The 21514-nt window shown below is 40.3% G+C and overlaps 1 protein-coding gene across 4 annotated transcripts in view; it reads left to right on the top strand.

Annotated features, from left to right (window-relative positions):
* The first annotated feature begins 11623 nt into the window (after positions 1-11623).
* Positions 11624-21514, top strand: part of tcf4 (transcription factor 4) — a 177401-nt gene continuing 167510 nt past the window's right edge. For 3 of the 4 annotated variants that reach the window (XM_026174486.1, XM_026174485.1, XM_026174489.1), the window contains exons 1-2: positions 11624-11734; positions 14156-14231. In XM_026174486.1, coding sequence (XP_026030271.1) covers positions 11681-11734; positions 14156-14231 — 130 coding nt within the window. In that variant the 5' untranslated portion in view covers positions 11624-11680. The remainder of the gene's footprint in view (positions 11735-14155; positions 14232-21514) is intronic. The other variant, XM_026174488.1, reaches the window with a different exon arrangement.

The raw sequence follows: 21514 nt of genomic DNA, 5'->3' as shown, positions 1-21514 counted from the left end.
TATCATGCGAATTCCTGAGATCAGATGGCCCAGGATGTGAGTGGGCGTTAAGGCGTCTGGGAAGGGATCTCAAAACTGGATTATAGATGGCAGAGAGTTGGTGTCGTAAACCCCCGCCTCTGTTCAAAGATGGTCGCTCACAGTGGACATAGATGGCTTCTTTCACTCCTCTTTCAAACCATCTGTCCTCTCTGTCCAAAATGTGAACATTGGCATCCTCGAAAGAGTGTCCTTTATCCTTAAGATGCAGATGGACTGCTGAGTCTTGTCCTGTGGAGGTGGCTCTTCTGTGTTGTGCCATGCGCTTGTGAAGTGGCTGTTTGGTCTCTCCAATGTAGAGGTCTGGGCATTCCTCGCTGCACTGTACAGCATACACCACATTGTTAAGTCTGTGTTTTGGCGTTTTGTCTTTCGGGTGAACCAGTTTTTGCCTGAGTGTGTTGCTGGGTCTGAAATACACTGGGATGTCATGCTTGGAGAAAACTCTCCTGAGTTTCTCTGATACACCGGCTACATAGGGGATGACAATGTTGTTGCGTCTGTCCTTCTTATCCTCCCTCGCTGGTCTCTGGTCTTCTTTACTGTGCCTCTTTGCTGACTTTAAGAACGCCCATTTAGGATAGCCGCACGTTTTGAGTGCTTCCTTTACATGTGTGTGTTCCTTCTTTTTTCCTTCAGGCTTAGAGGGAACATGTTCTGCCCGGTGGTGTAGGGTCCTAATTACTCCAAGTTTGTGTTCCAGAGGGTGATGGGAGTCGAACAGGAGGTACTGGTCCGTGTGTGTGGGCTTCCGGTAAACTTCGATGTTGAGTTTGCCGTTCTCTTCAATGTGCACAGCGCAGTCCAGGAAAGGCAAACAGTTGTCCTTTGTGTCTTCCCTGGTGAACTTGATGTTTTTATCCACAGAGTTAATGTGCGCAGTGAAGGATTCCACTTCTTGTGTCTTGATTTTGACCCAGGTGTCGTCTACATATCTGTACCAGTGGCTGGGTACTCTTCCTTTGAAAGAGCCAAGAGCCTTCCTTTCCACTTCCTCCATCTAAAGGTTGGCTACAATAGGTGACACGGGGGAGCCCATGGCACAGCCATGTTTTTGTCTGTAAAAGCCTTCGTTGTACTTGAAATATGTAGTGGTGAGGCAGAGGTCTAACAGTGTGCAAATCTGATCGGGTGTGAAGTTGGTCCTGTCCTCCAAGGAGCTGTCTTCTTGTAGTCGTTTTCTGACAGTCTCCACGGCCTCCGTGGTGGGTATGCAAGTGAAGAGAGAGACTACATCAAAGGACACCATGGTTTCATCTGGATCCAGGGTAAGTTTCTGGACCTTGTCGGTGAAGTCGGTGGAGTTCTTGATGTGGTGTGGGGTGTTCCCCACGAGAGGAGCAAGGATGGTAGCAAGGTGTTTAGCAATGTTATAAGTGGCTGAATTTATGCTACTGACTATGGGTCTGAGTGGGACAGCTTCCTTGTGGATTTTAGGAAGTCTGTAAATGCAGGGTATGGCATCCCCTGGGTAAAGGCGGTGATATGTAAGGCGGTCAATAATTTTGTCCTTTTCAAAGTCTTGAAGGCAAGCTGTAACTTTCTTTTTGTAGCTGCTTGTGGGGTCTCGCTTTAAGGCTTCGTAGGTATTGTTGTCACTGAGGAGAGTAGTGATCTTTGTATGGTAATCTGTAGTGTTTAGGACCATGGTGCATCTTCCCTTATCAGCTGGTAAAACAGTGATGTTGTGGTCTTTGCTCAGGGAAGCGACGGCCTTCTTTTCCTGTATTGTGAGGTTGGATGGAGGGACTTTGGCACTGGAGAGCGTGGCTGAGACTTTCATCCTGATTTGCTCTGCTTCTGTCTGTGATAATTTATTAATCCGTATGGCAGATTCTGTGGCTGTGATGAGGTCCACTATGGGCAACTGTTGTGGAGAAATGGCAAAATTGAGTCCTTTAGCTAATACTCTCTTTTCAGGTTCAGTGAGAATCCTGTCTGAAAAGTTCTTAACCCATTTCTCCTGACTGACTTCAGGTGTGTTTTCTTCTCTGGGTTGTGTAGGTTCAGAATGAGGAGTGTGTGTTTTTGAAAGCAAGGTGTGAAATTTCCTGCGTTGTCTTTCTTTTCCTTTAGAGTGTTGGGCCCGCTGAGCCTTGTCCACAAACTTGTAAACCTCTTCTAAGATTGGAGAGGGTAGAAGGGTTTCCAGTTCCTGCAGGGTCTGGCTGATCTTGATCTGGAGGGCATCTATGGTGAAATGGACCTGTCTTATCCTTTCACTTAAAGGGTGATTTTGTGCTCTCTGTAGAATCAAGTCTGCTCTGTATCCCCTGACAGTGGATCCAAGGCGCAGGCTCTTAGAAACAACTCTGACCTTAGAACTGAAGAAGCTTCTCGGATGAGAGGTGAAATGTCTTCAAGTAACTTAAAGAAGTCCAGACGCTTTTCTTTGCAAGCTCCTTTGACTATTAGGCAAGTTGTATTTTTGAGGAATAATTTTATTATTGAACAACAACCATGTTCTCAATGAACCCAAAAAACTCATTAATATCAAAGCTGAATGTTTTTGGAAGTAGTTTGTAGTTTGTTTTTAGTTTTAGCTATTTTAGGGGGATATCTGTGTGTGCAGGTGACTATTACTGTGCATAATTATTAGGCAACTTAACAAAAAACAAATATATACCCATTTCAATTATTTATTTTTACCAGTGAAACCAATATAACATCTCCACATTCACAAATATACATTTCTGACATTCAAAAACAAAACAAAAACAAATCAGCGACCAATATAGCCACCTTTCTTTGCAAGGACACTCAAAAGCCTGCCATCCATGGATTCTGTCAGTGTTTTGATCTGTTCACCATCAACATTGCGTGCAGCAGCAACCACAGCCTCCCAGACACTGTTCAGAGAGGTGTACTGTTTTCCCTCCTTGTAAATCTCACATTTGATGATGGACCACAGGTTCTCAATGGGGTTCAGATCAGGTGAACAAGGAGGCCATGTCATTAGTTTTTCTTCTTTTATACCCTTTCTTGCCAGCCACGCTGTGGAGTACTTGGACGCGTGTGATGGAGCATTGTCCTGCATGAAAATCATGCTTTTCTTGAAGGATGCAGACTTCTTCCTGTACCACTGCTTGAAGAAGGTGTCTTCCAGAAACTGGCAGTAGGACTGGGAGTTGAGCTTGACTCCATCCTCAACCCGAAAAGGCCCCACAAGCTCATCTTTGATGATACCAGCTCAAACCAGTACTCCACCTCCACCTTGCTGGCGTCTGAGTCGGACTGGAGCTCTCTGCCCTTTACCAATCCAGCCACGGGCCCATCCATCTGGCCCATCAAGACTCACTCTCATTTCATCAGTCCATAAAACCTTAGAAAAACCAGTCTTGAGATATTTCTTGGCCCAGTCTTGACGTTTCAGCTTGTGTGTCTTGTTCAGTGGTGGTCGTCTTTCAGCCTTTCTTACCTTGGCCATGTCTCTGAGTATTGCACACCTTGTGCTTTTGGGCACTCCAGTGATGTTGCAGCTCTGAAATATGGCCAAACTGGTGGCAAGTGGCATCTTGGCAGCTGCACGCTTGACTTTTCTCAGTTCATGGGCAGTTATTTTGCGCCTTGGTTTTTCCACACGCTTCTTGCGACCCTGTTGACAATTTTGAATGAAACGCTTGATTGTTCGATGATCACGCTTCAGAAGCTTTGCAATTTTGAGACTGCTGCATCCCTCTGCAAGATATCTCACTATTTTTGACTTTTATGAGCCTGTCAAGTCCTTCTTTTGACCCATTTTGCCAAAGGAAAGGAAGTTGCCTAATAATTATGCACACCTGATATAGGGTGTTGATGTCATTAGACCACACCCCTTCTCATTACAGAGATGCACATCACCTAATATGCTTAATTGGTAGTAGGCTTTCGAGCCTATACAGCTTGGGGTAAGACAACATGCATGAAGAGGATGATGTGGACAAAATACTCATTTGCCTAATAATTCTGCACTCCCTGTAATAATCAAGTCCACATTCATCAGAACATTGCTAAAATATCACAGTGTGTGGGTGCCTTCAGCAATTTAGCGCCTTGGCCATTTGTTCAGAACCAACTGGATATGTCCACTGGGCTCTACCAAACAAAAATCAGTTACCATGAGATTTGGTTTGATTTTCACTTGGTGGTGCAGCTCTCACGTTTCAAGTCAATTCCAAAATAAAATTGCCTTTAAGGCTTTTACAACTCATTATGGCTTACCTTGGGAGAGGTTCTGTTTGAGATGTTCCCAACTGAGAAGGTGTAAAAGTGTTTGATTACACAGCTGAGTTTGACTAAAAGAGAGTCTTAAGAGTATCTCCAGTGAATATGATGATCACAAAACTGCCAATCAGCTTTTTATTTTCTTTAAATCTTCTCTGGGAACAAATGATTTTCCGTTACCTTGTTCTACGTTGTCGTTGTTGAATTGACACCAGGTAATGATTTTCATTCATAACAAAAATAAGACAGTTATCTTTTTAAAGATCATTTTAGGATTATTTGAGTCTTTGAGCGTGCACGTTTTATTAAATTAATAAATGTGTCAATAGTTCTGTTTCTGATCACCACACACTGTTTGACATTTGTATATTGGGGCTGGGGAAGGCCTATAGTTAATTATAGAGTTTGGTTGGAGACCAGATGAGAACAGTGAGCCTACAGAGCTCACACAGGTGCACACCCATACGCTTGATTTTCTCACAGCACGACCACTGTCCTCATTTCTGTCAATCAGAGGCCATTTATTACCTTAATCAACACGTGTGTGTATGTGTGTGTGTGTGTGTGTGTGTGTGTGTGTGTGTGTGTGTGTGTGTGTGTGTGTATCTGCGTGAGTCTTCATGCCATTACATCATTACATATATAACACGTTTGTTCGTGGTGCATTTCCTCTGTGTGTGCCAGGAAACTGAAATCTTTAAAGCTATGTGCCACAGAGTAGAATTGGTCAGTTATTTCAAAAGTTTCTCCCTGAAAGTGGCTAATACAGTTAACCCAGACATATTCATTCAAATGCTTTTAATTTTTAAGTCCAAGGAATTATGCTTTTCACTCTCTTACTGGCCTTCTTAAAAATTATTTGCAACAATTTAGCTATTAACGTCTGGTTTATGCAGCCTGAGCATCTGATGTTGAGTTGTGTCTGTTACTTAAACTCTGGGAAGCACTGATGTGGGGTCTAATCTAAGGCATCATTTACACAGGTCTAGAGACATGTTTGCAACCAGTTGCCACGAGGGAAAAATGTCTATTCTGCAACCAATTACTGAATGGTTGCTGAAGATTGCTGGGTGAAATTATTTCCAAAGAGGTTACTGCAACAACAACAAAAAAACCCTCCTTGAGATTGCTTTGGTTGTGTGTTGGTTGCCATTATGATTTTTAATACAGCAAAACTTTTGCCTTTCAATTGTGTGTATGGGACTGATTTTGGTGACATCCTTAAATTGTAGCTTCAAGAAAATAAGCTGGGATTTGAGCTAGTTGTCTTTAAGTTGAAGGATTTTGCTTTAATGGAGACTGAAAGCTGAAAATCAGCCCTTTTAAATTAGCATATTAACATCCACTAGGTCAGTGATGGTCATATAGGTTTGATTTTGATTGGGTTTTCTTTCAGGCACATCCAATATAGACAAATTAGCATGATTTTACATTATAAATATAGTATTACGGTCTTTCCAAACTATCCAACTAGTCAATGCTAAACACTAACCAAAACCAAACCCTAACCCTACATGGTTCTCTAGTGACCAGGTTAACTGTATTTTACTGCCAAAAAAAAAATTAGAAAACAAAAACAACACTCACATGGAATACAAAGACTGGCTCAATGGTAGTACTTGGGCACAGGGCTGTTTTTGTCCTCAGTAATCACACACACACACTCACACTCATATACACTCATACACACACACATTCACACTCATATACACACACACATAGGGTAACTGTATTAATAGGAGTCTGTTTTGTGTCAGGCAGGTCTTAATAGGATCAGTGTGAGAGACATGGAGCTGTCTGTCAGTCTAAGTTCATTAACTGATGATAGATAACCTGCACTGTGTGTGCGTGTGTGTGAGAGAGGGAGAAATGGAGGGTTAGGGCTGTATGTTTCTGTGCTTTTCAGTGTGTGTTTCCCTGCTTGTGTGTAAATTCTCTCCCTCTCTCTTGTGTAATTTATAGCCCTCAATCGGAGCCTTATCAGGTGCAGGACACATGGACGCCTCCTTCTCTCCTCCTTCTCTCCTCCTTCTCTCTTCCTTCGCCACATCTTTCAACTTCTGCACACCCAACTTGTATTTTCTCTCCTCTTTTTCCTCGCCTCCCTCTCATCCAATCTTCCCTTCTTTGTAGTTTTCAATGAGCAGAGATGCATTCTTTAATTGCTGTACTCCTCTTCCTCTTTTTTCCCCCATCTTCACCATTTCTACCTCATCAGGACCAGCAGTCTTCAAACCTTTCTTCACTTTTAATTTATTTTTTCCTTCTTCTCATTCCCTTTTTCAAACTGCACCTTATTTGCTGGACAGAAATATGCATTACCAAAGAAATAAAACATATAAAGAATCATATTTCTGGTTACCTGAAAACAACTGTTTACCAGGACATGTAATATAAAGCCACTTTAGCTTTTTCTTTATTTCAGGTAAAGAATCCAACTGAATCACTATATATTCATCAGATCAAACTACTCAGCTTCTTGACAGCATCTCCCAGGGGATTATGGCTTCTCCCAATCTCGAACTGGAGCTCTTTTACATTAAACAAAAGTATTAACCGCTATACTACAGAGCTACACCTCCAAATCATGCTAGTTAATGATTAATAATGCAGTGTTTGTTCCCCTTATGGGTACAAAATTACTAAAATTCCTTAATTAAGTTCCCAAAATCTGCTTATCCATTCTACTACACCAACCATGTTTAAGTTATGTTCTTCAAATAAACAGAAAGTCATTTAGGAAGAAGAAAATGAGAAAAAAAACACTCAAATATCATTTCACTAATTCTGAATCAGTATACATATTGAAAAGGCGTGAGAAGAAGTGGACGCTTAGTTTAATCTCATCCCTTCTCCACAAGTTAATATTTCACTAGCTTCCCTTTTAACTCATTCACTGCCAGCCATTGGCAGTGAATGAGTTAAACCCATTGACTCATTCACTGCCATTGACGGCTATAGACGTCAATGGCAGTGAATGAGTTAATATAAATCTCAATAACGATGATAGACATATTTCTAATAACAGAATATTTACACTTCTTGTTTTTACAACTCAACAACTTTACCTCAAGACGTCAAAGCCAAGGACCTCCAGTTTTCTAAAGTTAATTGCAAAATCTTATTTGTGCATTAAGACCACATCTTTATACCTCCTTTTGAGTTCTTCATAGTTGGACATTGCTTGTCTGATCAAGTGTGTGTTCCCCTTATTCCAGGCAAGTTGCGTGTCTCCTAATTACATCGGTTCACGTCTCAATTCCCACAATCTGGTCAAACAAATGTATTATCTGTCAGTCTGAGTGATAAAATATAAACTGTCTAAATTTGCAGATGTGTTCCCTGAATCCATCCTAAATCTGACGGAATGTAAGTTCCCTAAATGTAATCTTTTACCTTAATTACCTTAAATCTAGCATGTGCTTAAAAAACCTTCTGACCTAATACTTGTTCTCTATATCTAATTGTTAAACTGGTTTTCCTAAAGCCATTAAGCTCCAAATGTACAGGGTGGGCCATTTATATGGATACACCGCAATGAAATGGGAATGGTTGGTGATATTAAAGTCCTGTTTGTGGCACATTAGTATATGTGAGGGGGCAAACTCCTCAAGATGGGTGGTGACCATGTTGGCCATTTAGAAGTCGGCCATCTTGGATACAACTTTTGTTTTTTCAATAGAAAGAGGGCCATGTGACACATCAAACTTATTGGTAATGTCACAAGAAAAACAATGGTGTGCTTGGTTTCAACGTAACTTTATTCTTTCATGAGTTATTTACAAGTTTCTCTTCGTTCACAGCCATTGACATGTCGAAGAGGTTAACACGTGAGGAGCGAAATTGTGTTGATATCTGGTGAACACAGTAACCGGGTCATTGCATGCATCTCAACGAGGATGACCCAGATCGGCACACAGAATTTGCAGAATAGGCAAAACAAAAATTGGAACAGGACCCTCAGTTCACGCAGAAGATTTTGTTCAGTGATGAGGCAAACTTTTATGTGAATGGTGAAGTTAACAAACAAAACCACCACTATTGGTCTGACACTAACCCACATTGGATGGATCCCTCCAAGACTGTTGGAACAACAAAAGTGATGGTTTGGTGTGGTTTATGGGGTACAACGATAGTGGGTCCATTCTTCATCAATGGAAACCTCAAGGCCACTGGATATTTGAAATTGCTACATGATGATGTGTTTCCCTCTTTGTGCACTGAAGCTGGCTCGTTCCCTGAGTTTTTCCAGCAAGATGGTGCACCACCACATTATGGGTGCCAGGTCCGAGTATTCCTAGATGAACAGTTTCCTGGAAAGTGGATTGGGCTTCATGGGCCAGTTGAATGGCCCCCAAGGTCTCCCGATCTGACCCCCTTAGACTTTTATCTTTGGGGTCATCTGAAGGCAATTGTCTGTGGTGTGAAGATACGAGATGTGCAGCACCTGAAACTACGGATACTGGATGCCTGTGCTGGCATTTCCCCTGCGGTGTTGCTATCAGTGTGTGAAGAGTGGGAGAGGAGGGTTGCATTGACAATCCAACACAATGTGCAGCACATTGAACACATTTTATAAGTGGTCAGACACTTGTAAATAACTCATGAAAGAATAAAGTTACGTTGAAACCAAGCACACCATTGTTTTTCTTGTGACATTACCAATAAGTTTGATGTGTCACATGGCCCTCTTCCTATTGAAAAAACAAAAGTTGTATCCAAGATGGCCGACTTCTAAATGGCCACCATGGTCACCACCCATCTTGAGGAGTTTGCCCCCTCACATATACTAATGTGCCACAAACAGGACTTTAATATAACCAAACATTCCCATTTTATTACGGTGTATCCATATAAATGGCCCACCCTGTAGTTTGCCCAAATTCACCTAATTATAACAAGTTCCCTAAATTTTCATGGATTGATGACAAACTGCATTTGTACAAATATAGTGTCTTATCCGTTTTCCATGTATGTGTTAATAAAATCGAGTGTTCATCAGGTGTTTGTTGAAAATATCCACCTGGTCATCAAACACACTCCCTCAGACCAACTCATTATTGAATATGTGTTACTGCTTTTCAAAAGCCAATCGCTCAATCCAGCTTGCCATCAAGTGTTTTCTTTGTCATTTCTCCAAACTGTCGTAAGTTTTATTCTCTATTATATTCTGGTCTGTTCTAATCTGTTATACAAAGTCATAGCCCAAAGGTACCTTAGTCAAGGTGGGGACGTTTGGCTTAATTCCAAAAGGCTTTCTGTAACTGAACCAGTTTATTTCTGTTGTGCTAAATCACACACACACACACACGCACGCACGCACGCACACACACACACACACACACACAGATAAGCTGACATTCCAAATGACTCGACAATGAATGTAAGCTGCTCACTATACACACACTGACACAATGAAGAGCCTATTGAAGAGAGATTTGTGCATTACAATGCATGAGACGGCTGTGTGTGTGTGTGTGTGTGTGTGTGTGTGTGTGTGTGTGTGTGTGTGTGTGTGTGTGTGTGTGTGTGTGTGTGTGTGTGTGTGTGCGCGTGTGTGTGTGCGTGTGTGTGTGTGAGAGAGCAGCATTTGCACATTTTATGCGACCTGAATGCACCGGTCTACCTGTCATGTATCCCTTCCTTTCTTCCTCTCTCTGTTGATGTTGATGTCTCTTGACCTTTGTTTTCACCAACAAATCGTCAAATTATGCCCTTGGATGTTAGCCTTGTAAGCGTCACAGCTCTATAGTAAAGGTCTGGTTAACTTTGACTAAACTAAAGCTAGTCTGTTACAGTTTTTTACAGACGCTAGGACACATTTCCCAATACTTAGGTCACTTTTGCAAAACTCTTCACACAATCCTCCTAACTGACCGTCAGCTTGGCAAAGCAGCTCATTTCACATTCAAAATGCACTACAACTACCAAAACACTTTATTCAGGTCTCAAATAAACTCATTCTTCCAGAACACTAGCAAAGGTTGACAGCCGACAAACACACTTTGTCACCCACAAAACAATGACCTAAAAAACACTAACAACATGTAGCATTACACAGTGTTTTCTTGTGTAAAACAAGGACACATCTCTGTTTATAATTTCAATATATGTTACTGGAATGAATCAGACATCATGCAGAATTTGTTAATATTTGTTTATGTATTTTTATTTTTTTGCACTAAGTAATCCCAAAATACAAGAATTTGTATACACACCATCCACTGATACACATACAATAGTAATGCTAATCTACTCGGTCTTCTCCATTTGGCCACATGTTCTCATCCACATCACATCTTATGTCATCTAGGGCAACACACCTAGGAAATAATCTTCTGGCTGCCAGAATTGAAGGAGTTGAAAAATTGAAGGAGTAACACCTGTGTAGATGTTCATCTACAATGAGAATCAGCTGTGGCTGGTTAAACTGCATTTTTAGATTTAAAATATGTTTCAATAAAATATTGCTGTTGAATTTTGCTGTCTTTTTAAGTTTTGCATTGTGTTATTGTTTTGACCATAAGTTTAACAGTTTTGAAAACAGTATGTAAGTACATGCAAAATGTCCTGTACGTACAAAGATTTTTGGCAGTTGTTGTGTCTGAGTGAGAAGATAATTCATGAAATTTGAGAGATGTAGTCATTGAATGCATTTTGTGCCAAAACAATGATAACTGGTCCTCAGTTTAGCCCACATAGACTTCTGTTGTGCTCACTGTGTGAGGAGTTTTGCAAACGTGACCTAAGTATTGAGAAATGTGTCCTAGCGTCTGTAAAAAACTGTAATAGGAATAAACATACAATGTCCATAGAGGATGATTGCAGTGTGCCATGTGGTCAACCTTTGGAATAAGAATTCATCATGACCCTACAGAACCTGGTGCCATTCATAGGTTACCTGTGACCCCTCAGTCAACACTCTGAGCTTTTGTAAAATATAACTTCCTAATCCAGTTTGTTAGATATTAGTGGTCCGCAGAAGGCTTAAAGGACCATTAAACTTTCCTGAGACACATTAAAGGCTCTGCAATCATAATCAATAACGTTTAATGACTTGGGGAATGGTGATATAATGATTTACGCTGCTGTGGTTGATTATAGACACATTACAATTGTAATATAAAAGTGCTGAAAGATATTGATTGATATTGTGAGTGATTAAAATGCAAAACTAAGGACTGCAGATATTTAATATGTCAAGTATAAACGAAACGACTGTGTGTTTTAGAACATCATGTACAATGAAGCGCTGAAAAGTGTTTCTTTTAACTTGTTATTATTTCATTTTTTCAGTATTTTTTCATCTATCTGCTTCTTGCTAGCTGATTAACACATAATTTTTGGACACTGAATTTTGTACTCTCAGTACTGTGTGTTGTGTGTTTTCTTTGGTCATTTAAAAAAATAACCATCATTCTCTCCCTGTCTCACAGATATGGAGGAGAGGACGGGTGCAGCATCATGGGCGAGTGGAAGTCGTTCTTCCAAGGTAACAAATTACAATAACCGCTAATAATGATTACTAAAGCTGATGTGTTTGCCTTCATTCATAACATTCATCATTTCATGACTAATGCACTGTACGTGTCTTGAAACAACCTGTTGGCAGGGACCTTTTCACTTTTTTTGTCCCCTTAGAATTGTTCCTGTTTTTCAAACAGACATTTTTAATGGCCATCAAAACCTTGAAGTGCTGGAACTCTCAGCCACTTGTACAGTAGTGTCTTGGATCTTAAGCACCAAACAACAACAGTGTTTGAACTGTTGATCACATATGTGCCTTTCATTTTCAAATTAAGGTATTTGACTGTTTAAACGAGCCAAAAAGGTACATTCTAGTTCCAAAGTGATAATTGTATATTAGCAACGACACACTAAAAAGGCTCTGGGTTCAAACTTCCTGGCGCCATTTTTCTTCTTAAGCCTAAAGAGTTACAGCATCTTATGAGAGTCCTCCAGGTCCTGTAAGCTGTGAATTGTAGCTTTGGTGGATCAGACTTCTTAGTGCACATAGAATAGAATAGAATAGAATAGAATAGAATTCAACTTTATTGTCATTGCACATGTACAGGTACAGGACAACGAAATGCAGTTTGCATCCATCCAGAAGTGCTTAGTGATATAGATAGATTACAATATATATTAGCAATAATATAGATATGTGAGTATATTACAGAAATGGGTCTATTATGGTATCCCTCAGCACCCAGGCCCTGGTTCATTGTGTGCCCCTCTTTGAACCACAGTTCATCACAGCTGATGGCAGCAGTCGTCCGGCCTCGACAATCTAACCCCTGTCACTTAGTTTGCACCTGCCCCTCTCTTTCACATTCAACACACTGGCTACACAAACAAATGCTCACTTAGTAATACAGTGGTCCCTCGCTATAACACGGTTCACCTTTCTCGGCCTCGCTGTTTCGCAGATTTTTCTTTGTGCAATTTTGCATGCTTCGATTGCTAACACTGTGACACTGAAGTGCTGTACTGTATGTTTGTAAATTTTCTCCCCAACGAACACAACCATCGACAAAACGTTTTGCACGGTAAAAGGCAACAGCGGGTGCCTTTGTTTTCATTCTATAATACTGGACTTATTTTTCTTAGGTTTGAACTGTGAGAGTGTTTAAGCAAGAGAGAAAAGTGTTAAAATGTTCATGCCTGTCTGAGAAAAGTGTATAAAGTGTGTTATGAGGGGTTTTACAGCCTTAAAACATCTATAATGATTGTAAAGTTGGCTACTTCACCGAATTCACCTGTTGCGGGTTATTTTTAGAACGTAACTCCCACAATAAACGAGGGACTATTGTATATCCCAGTCTTCGACATGATTCTTCTATGTTTTTATAAGCTTTCGATTAAAACTGAGAGTATATTGTAGTAAGGCAAGCAGGCAATGTGTACTAAAGAGGATCGGAGCTATCCATCTGAGGCCTAAGTCATTGTTAGTGACCACAGCCATAATCCTAAACGCAACACCGTACAATCAGAATAAGTATTTTTTTTCCCTAAACGTGGCAATCGGGGAATGAAGAAAATTCAAAAATTCTAACTTGCACACATCAAAAACTATTTTCTTATTTTTTTTAACTTTTTACTTTTAAGGTTGGGTTCATCATCACTGATGACTTTGACCTCAGAGATGAACTAAACTGTTGTACAATAGCAGCAGGGCATAGAAACAGTACCAAGCTGTGAATATTACATTCATTACATTACATTCACATTTAATAATTGTTTATCATAGATTTTATGATAACCGTTTGTCCTGTGTCACCATCTGAAGAAATCCAGTATTTTTTCTTTTAACTCTTTCCACCATTTTACCAGCTACTTATTTTATCTGCCAAGAAGTAAATATACTGAATATCAATATACAGATAGGTACAGAAGAGGCTGAAGCTTTTTATGAAGTTCCATCAAGAGCATCTCAGCAGCAGATTCAGCCTGTAATTGTCTTCAGCCTGTCTTCACTACTACCAGTTTGCACAAATTTCTACTTCCTGTGTTTAGATTTGGCAGGAGACCTGTGTTACACGTCTTTAGCTTTGCTTCCTGTCATTGCTGTTGTGTTTTTCGTCAAGTATTCAACATTTATGGAAACGGAGCATGTCATGTTCCTGCTAAGAGTGCTAATTTCTACGCTTGCTGTGGTCAAACTTAGACAGATAACCTGCCTACAAGCAGCTCCATCACACGTTGTTAAACTTACAGCTTCACATTTAGTTTTCATACATATTTCCAAACATTTTGAACTATACACTGCTGTATACACCATGTACACTGGAAAATGTAAAAGTGTCAGTCATCCAGTGTTGTCTCTACAACTTCAAGGACTACTATTTCTACTTGTAATGCTACAGATGATGCTGTTTGCATTGCTAACTAGATGTCCTGTCTCCCTCCTCAGAGTTATGCCGATGGGTCTCAGTACATGACGTCACATGACAGCCTTTCACCTCCGTACACCAACTCCAGGGTAACAGGTATGGTGCAAGCTAAATGTGTGTGCATGGGTACATGCATTTGTTTTTATTCATTTATTTTTGCAATTCATTTTTTTCTAGCCATCAGCTTTAGATTCACAGCTTTGTCGGGTCCTGACTGTGTGCGCGTGTGCCTGCGGAGAATTAGTGAAACACTAGCGTACACTGGAGGAGACAGGTCATCTGGCATGCAATTTCTCTCTCTCTTTCCTCTCTTGGCCCGCTGTGTGGAAAAACGCCAGGCAGTGTGTGCTCATTTACCCATGATGCTCTCTGCCTCTGGCTCTCTTCGATGTGGCGCCAGTTGTGAGCAAATGGCCACTGACACAGATAATCTGCCTCTCTCCCTCTCTCTCTCTTCCTCTCACACAGTCACACAGGCATATAATCACTGAAACACACACGTGCAGATGTACTTACACACACACATGCACACACACACTAAACAGAGCTTAATTACCTTTGACTGGATGCATCAAAAATGGAAGATGTTAGCTCTCAGCTATCTGACTCTACCTGCCTTTTTCTGCCACTCTGTCTCTTGTGCTTCTTCTCATTAGCTTTGAGTGAGCTCACACTTGTGATGCACTGAATCTTAAACCCTCCACTCGAAGTGACAGAGTTAAAAAAAAAAAGTGCTGTTTGTGCATTTTTCTCCTATATTTCTTTGGCTACACATAAAAGATGGGCATAGCTACCATGATGTCTCAAATTGGTTTGTGCATTTTGGAGCTGTGACAATATTTAGACAAGAAGGGTGAGATTAGCTTAGGTAGATCAGTAAGCTTGATTAGCAGGGTACATAGAAATCAAATACTAGAATTTCACTTATCAAAACAAGTACACTCACCTCTGGTCTCTTACTGCAGTTAACCAATAACAAACCAAATATTTGTCAGACAATTACACTAAAATGCTGCACAACAAAAACTCTGACCACATTTCTTAAGAAGGGGGTAAATTGGCTGGTGACACTAAAACTTATTTGGAGCAAGCTGTTAATCTGTAAGGTGGAACAGTGGTGTAGTGGTTACCACAACTGACTTGATACTTGGTTTTGGTTGTTTTTCTTTTTTTTAAATAAGTGCCACATGAAGTGGGTGGGATTGCTCTTGCAACGCCACCTGAGAGTCCAATGACATAATTTATATGCACCTCGATTTTTAAAAAAGCCAGGTCTGATTCTTGTGGAAGAGTTGCTCATATGACTCATCAAATGATGTCACTCCCTAGCTCAGTTGGAAATCTGGCTGACTAGGTCCTAAACAAGTACCGGGTACCAGGTACTGCCACTTAATGGAAGTCCCTTAAACCTGAGAGGAGTTGAGTCAAAATGAGTCAAGTAGGTACTAGTAGAAAAGTGACTTAAGTATTCGTCCTGCGATAAACTGGCAACCTGTCTAGGGTGTACCCTGCCACTTGCCAAGTGATGGGTGGCATAAGCTCCAGGCCCCACGGTGACCCTGAACTGGATAATTGGAAGAAAATGGATAGATGGTCATTTATTTATACTGTAAAGTTGAGCATTTTAAAATGGGAATTTATGGGACTGACCATACCTGTTTTCACATTTTATGAGCAAAGGTATAAGGACACTTAACCAACAAAAGTGTGTTGATTACTTTAATGGCCATATGTGCCCAAAACAGGTGGCAGTAATGTGGTGCTCTAGCAGCCTCCACACGTTGAATTTCATGGTTTCTGCATCATGTCAGAATTTGCTCCCGTTTACCCACAAAAGCATTAGTGAGGTCCAGCTTGATGTTCTGCAGTAAGGCTTGGCTTGTACTCAACGGTGACTAGTGTTGAGCCTAGAGCTTTGTTAGCTCAGTTAAGTTCTTTCACACTAAACTGGGACATCTATATTTTCATGAGTCTGACATTGTGCACAAGGGTACAATCATATAAAAAACAGGAAAAGATCTTCCCTGAACCTATTGTTTAAACATCGCAGTGGAACTAAAGTGCTGAAATTAAACTTGTAAAAGAAAAAAAAAGAGCCCCTTTTGATATTTTTTTAACCGATTTATAAATGTTATAATTTTAGAGGGCATGGAAGTCTGGTTTCAAGTGGTTAATGGATTTTAGACAGATGCGTGAGTGGTGGTTAATTAAAAATGATGACAAACATTTTATTAATTTTGTTCATGTCATTAGGTGGAGTTTAAACTTGCCTAAGCCTCTCGAGGACTCGTGTTAAAGTTTTAATATATGCACGCACAAGTGTTTAAAAGCAAAGTTCACAAAGGGGAGGTTATTAATTAAATCAGCTGAAGCAAAAGTGTAAAAAAACATTTTTATTATCTTATAGAATTATCCGAACCTGGGTGTCGAATGCACCAACAAGGCAAACGAAATGTAAAACTTGAGAGTCGTGGGCCTCATGTTGGAATGATCCATTGTGAGTGCGATGTGTTGTGACAGTGTTGTGATTATTTTATGTATCTGCAGACGCAGAGAGCGAGCAGACAATGCAGAGTCAGAAATGGAAATATTGTATTTCATCGGGCGCACAGGAGCTGCAATTTACTTTGATAATGATAATGCTAAGAGACCGAGACAGCAGGGGATATGGAGCACACACAGTTCTATCATTGCTAAGAGTTTTCTAGAAAACTCCCTCTTTGCTTTCTACCTTTAACAGAACCATTTCTCAGTCAACTGGTCTTGTAAAATTTGATTGTGTTTGATGTTTGTGTTAGCTTTTCTCTGTGTGTGTGTCTTGATGGATATTGCAGTCTTCAGTACCAATACTAAGATATCAATGATGCTGTTTCTCAGCCTGGATGAGAATTAGCAACTCCAACTCTGAGGCCACGGTTCTGATTGGAAAACGTGGATTTCCTGCTCTGGGTTGGGCAGGAGTTCACAAACCTTGGGTCATATTAACACTGGAAAATGAAGGAGCAGGAAATTGACAAGTAGATCAGTGAAACGTTGGCACTGATACGAATGCTGTATCGATCTCTTGCCTTCAGAGATGAGCCTGTGTCGAATTACTGGTTGATCTTTACCCTCACCTATGGATGTGAGTCAATAATGACTGAGGGATAAGACTCATGTTTGGATGTCTTAAAATCAATGTTTTAGCATCATGAGAAGACAAAAAACAGGATGAATTAGAGGAGAAGCTCAACAATCTGGTAACCAGTTCTCAGGAACATCTGCAAATGTATCTTTACGATGGATTGGGGCCAAGGTGTTTCTGTTTAGTTGGCTTGTGGTTGCTTGGCTGTTGCTAGACAGTTACTAACTGCTTGCTTTGGTATGGTTAGGGGGTTGTTGAGGCTTTTTAGGTCAATCTGTTGTTGCTTTGCAGCTGCTATGGCGGGTGATATTTTGCTTTGCTTGTTTTACAGCATTTACTAGCCGCATTGAGAATGTTCTCATCAACTGGTTGGAAGGTAGCGGTTATTGTGCCATATATGAAAATGCTTTCTGCTGCTCATTTAACATAAACCTGACAAAGCCTAGATGAGTTTAAACAATCAATTGTACTGTTTGAAAGCTACTATAAGTATAATAAACTGTCATCTAGTATTCAGTTCAATCAATAGAGGAAAAAGAGCCATGTTGTAATTAGAAATTTGAAAAAAAGCATCTTAAAGATGTAACTGATCAACCCAAATGTACCCTGTGTAATCAGTTAGCTGCTAAACATATAAATTTAAAAGAATCTTAAAAGTAGTGACAGAGCTTCGCATTGCCTCCATTTGGTTGTGCACATGTCGCCAGGGTGTAGTGTCCATCACACTACAGTTTGTTTGAGCGAAGTTCATTCACAGCAAAAAAGTGCTCATGATCAAACGTCACACGATTCACAACAAGGCAATTTATGGCGCAGCTTTGCACCAGCAAAACAACCCCTAGATATTTCATTTATACCATAAACATGATTGTGAGCTTCAATGGTGAGCGACTGCAGCCCATTTAGGTCACCTTCAGGTTCAAGACTCTAAAGAAGAAAGAAACACTTCAGAGTTTAATGAACCAAACCTGAACATGTTGACCCTCCACCCCCCCCCCCCCCCCCCACCGCACTTCTCTCCCTCTCTAACCTTGTCTGTCTTTCTTAACCCCCCCCCAACAGATTAGAGTGATGTTATGCTCTAGATAATCAGCGAAGGGATTAGTGTCATCTCAGCGACCCTGCTAGATTAATCTGCTACCACACACACACACACACACACACACGCGCGCGCGTGCACACGAACAGAGTGATCTAGCAATCAGAATAAGATGGTGTGTGTGTGTAAATGTGGACCTTTACTTACATATGTGCACAAATTTTAACGTGTGTGGTTTTATGCCTATTGTGTGTGTGAATTTGTGATGTTGTTTTTTTTATGTAACTGTGTGTTTTTGTAGGTTTGCGGTTGTGTGTGTTTCGATGGTGTGTGTGAGTTGGCAGGTTTACCCTGTCAGTATCTCAGTGTGTGATGTCAGCTTTTGTGTGTGTGTGTGTGTGTGTGTGTGTGTGTGTGTGTGTGTGTGTGTGTGTGTGTGTGTGTGTGTGTGTGTGTGTGTGCTTTAATGTGGTTAAACTCAGAGGTCTGAACGTTGCTGTGTTCTTTGTGCGATCGAATGACTGCGTGCTTGTACTTGTGTGCGTTTTGATGTGTATGTTCAAGTTCACCTTGTCATACTGTTAGGTCTGTACCTGAGTGTGTGATACTGCTTTTATCTTTATATGTATGTGTAGATGTGTGTGTGATTGAATGTAACCTTGCACTTGTCTGAATGTTTTAATGTGTAGTGTGTGAGTGTGTGTGTATTAATATATGTGTGAATGTGTGTTTTTAAACTGTGTGTGTGGAACTTTGAGGTATTGTGTGAGCGATTCTCAGTTTCATGCATGTAAGTGTGTGTATGTGGTAACACAAAATATGCGCCCGTCTGAATACCTGTGTGTAGCTGCTGTGGCAGAGCAGGTGCACCAACCAACCAACCCCCCCTTCCCAAAATGCACACACACACACACACACACACACACACACACACACACACACACACACACACACACACACACACACACACACACACACACACACAGACCGACGCACTGTAACTGTCACCTACATAGTAAATGAGGATCTCAGTGGTTTCAGCTTGTAAGCACATTCTGTTCTTTTAGAAACAAACAATCTGATGTAGCTTAATTTTCACTTTTCCTGCTTTTATGCTGTCATGTATGGATATGTTCTCCAATAATTCCTCTGGTCACGTTTGCAGTTTTGGGGGTAAAGCAAAAGAGTTTGTTGTGTATGATCATCTCTGAAATTACTCAAAGTTCAGTGCCTAATCATGTTGAAGAGGATAATCTTGTCTGTCATATTAGCCTTTGTCAGAACAGTAATAATTCATTAAAGTGGATGTATTAGTTATTTTCAGTCATATACTTCTGTCACATACTTTTACAAAAGTGAATATCCACATTACACATTTCCAAATTCCATTATTAGTCCTGTGAGTCCTGTGAAAGACTTCAGACTACTTGAAATGCTCAGTTCCAAGTTCCAGACAGGTTTTTTTTCTATTATTTGATCTGTATGACATCATAGAGGTGTGATGCCCCAGTTTGGGGGCTTAGAGTACACTTTTCATCATCTTACAGTACTGTCGTTGCAGCCTTTCCTCGGCTCTCTGTGGTAATGGTACGTATTGATCAGTGGCCATGACAGTTTGCATACTACCAATCATAAAACTGAACTCACAGCCCAGTATTACTTAGTGGTAACTAGCTTTGGTCATAACGCAAATGTTCTGTTTATAAGGTTGGAGAAAGTCAGCTGAGACTGAACAAGTCACTTGAATCAATTAGAAATTGATTTTTCCACTGAAAACGCAAAATCCACAGAGTCAACTTACTGGGTTCTCAATATTAGAGTGTGACTCTTAAAGGGTGACTGAGATGATCCCACAGCTCTACCTGTTGCCACAGAGGCTTCACCCTCATGTTTTTCTAAGTTTCTGGTTGCAAGGGGCAGCCAGATAGATGAAAGAAGACTTACATGGTCAGGGAAGATAAAAGATGTTTTGGATCAATCCAACCTTTTCCAATATCTGCTGACACTAAGAATCAATCCAGTATCATTGTTAAATTAATTAGCAGTTTTCCTCACTGTGAGATTAGGATCCATTCTTTTTGAGTCAAGCTGATGACAACAAGCTATGTTACAGTAAATGCAATAAAAGCTTCCCAACAAGTGTTGACTCGAGCCAACACTCTACCATAACAAGAGTCAAAGTAAAACATCACAGAGAGAGAAAACCCATCATCTTATTGGAGCTTTTCACTTGTGTCAATTCACTTCTGCAAACATATGGGGAACAAAAATACTTCCTCCTTTGTATGTCAGCTCTCACTGTTCAGGATTGAACTGACACCCAATTGAAATATTGTATCAGTGCATTTGGCCTTATTTCAGGCATACCCATACGGAAAAGAAATAGTAAAAACTTATATGTGATTACTCATGAAAGTGGCCACTTTCATGAGTAAATCATATAAGGCTTACATGATTTACTCATGAAAGTGGCCACTTTCGCATTACTTTCATATATTGTTTTAGTAAGTATCCAAAACATACAAGTTTCATTATATAATTTTTCAAGGGATCTTATATCTGTTTTCACACTTATATGCTTTTCATACAAGTTTCACACAAGACAGATACAAACTTTATAAGATTTATATATATCTTTTCCATATGGGTATCTTTAGGTATGAAACCACAGATAGGAGAAAGAGCAACTTCAAATCCCTAAGAAGATAAAAAATCTCAAGTGGTGCACATCAGCATTTGCATTGCAAATGCTAATTTTAAACTTATTATTTATTACAATAAATTTTACTGAAAAAGACAATTTGACAAAGGGATAAACCTAGCAAAATGTTTGCTGCTCTTCTGTTTCCCAGATTGGGTTTGCATCCAAATCACTTTCCTGTACTGTAACTTCTAAAAAATGCAGCATTCTGCAGCATTAAGCAAAGCTGTATATAAAAAGTTGTTTATAAACCTGGTGAACTTGGCTCCCTCCTCCTCCTCGTGCTGTTTTTGTTGAAATGCAGTGAGTCAGCCGTCTGTCTCACCTCTGTGTGACCTTATTAATGAGTGTTGAGCCATGAGGCTGGACCCCCTCTGAGGAGGTCACATCTGGACACTTTATATAGAAATACATATCTGTCTCTCTCCTCTCGTTCATATTCCTTTAGTCACTCTGTTTCTCGTCTAAATTTGGCAGGCCTCTTGTTTTCTTTTATTTCATTCTCAATTTCTCAC

Source organism: Astatotilapia calliptera, chromosome 7 (assembly GCF_900246225.1).
Source record: "Astatotilapia calliptera chromosome 7, fAstCal1.2, whole genome shotgun sequence".
Lineage (NCBI taxonomy): Eukaryota > Metazoa > Chordata > Actinopteri > Cichliformes > Cichlidae > Astatotilapia > Astatotilapia calliptera.
This window is presented reverse-complemented; position numbering and strand designations above follow the sequence as displayed.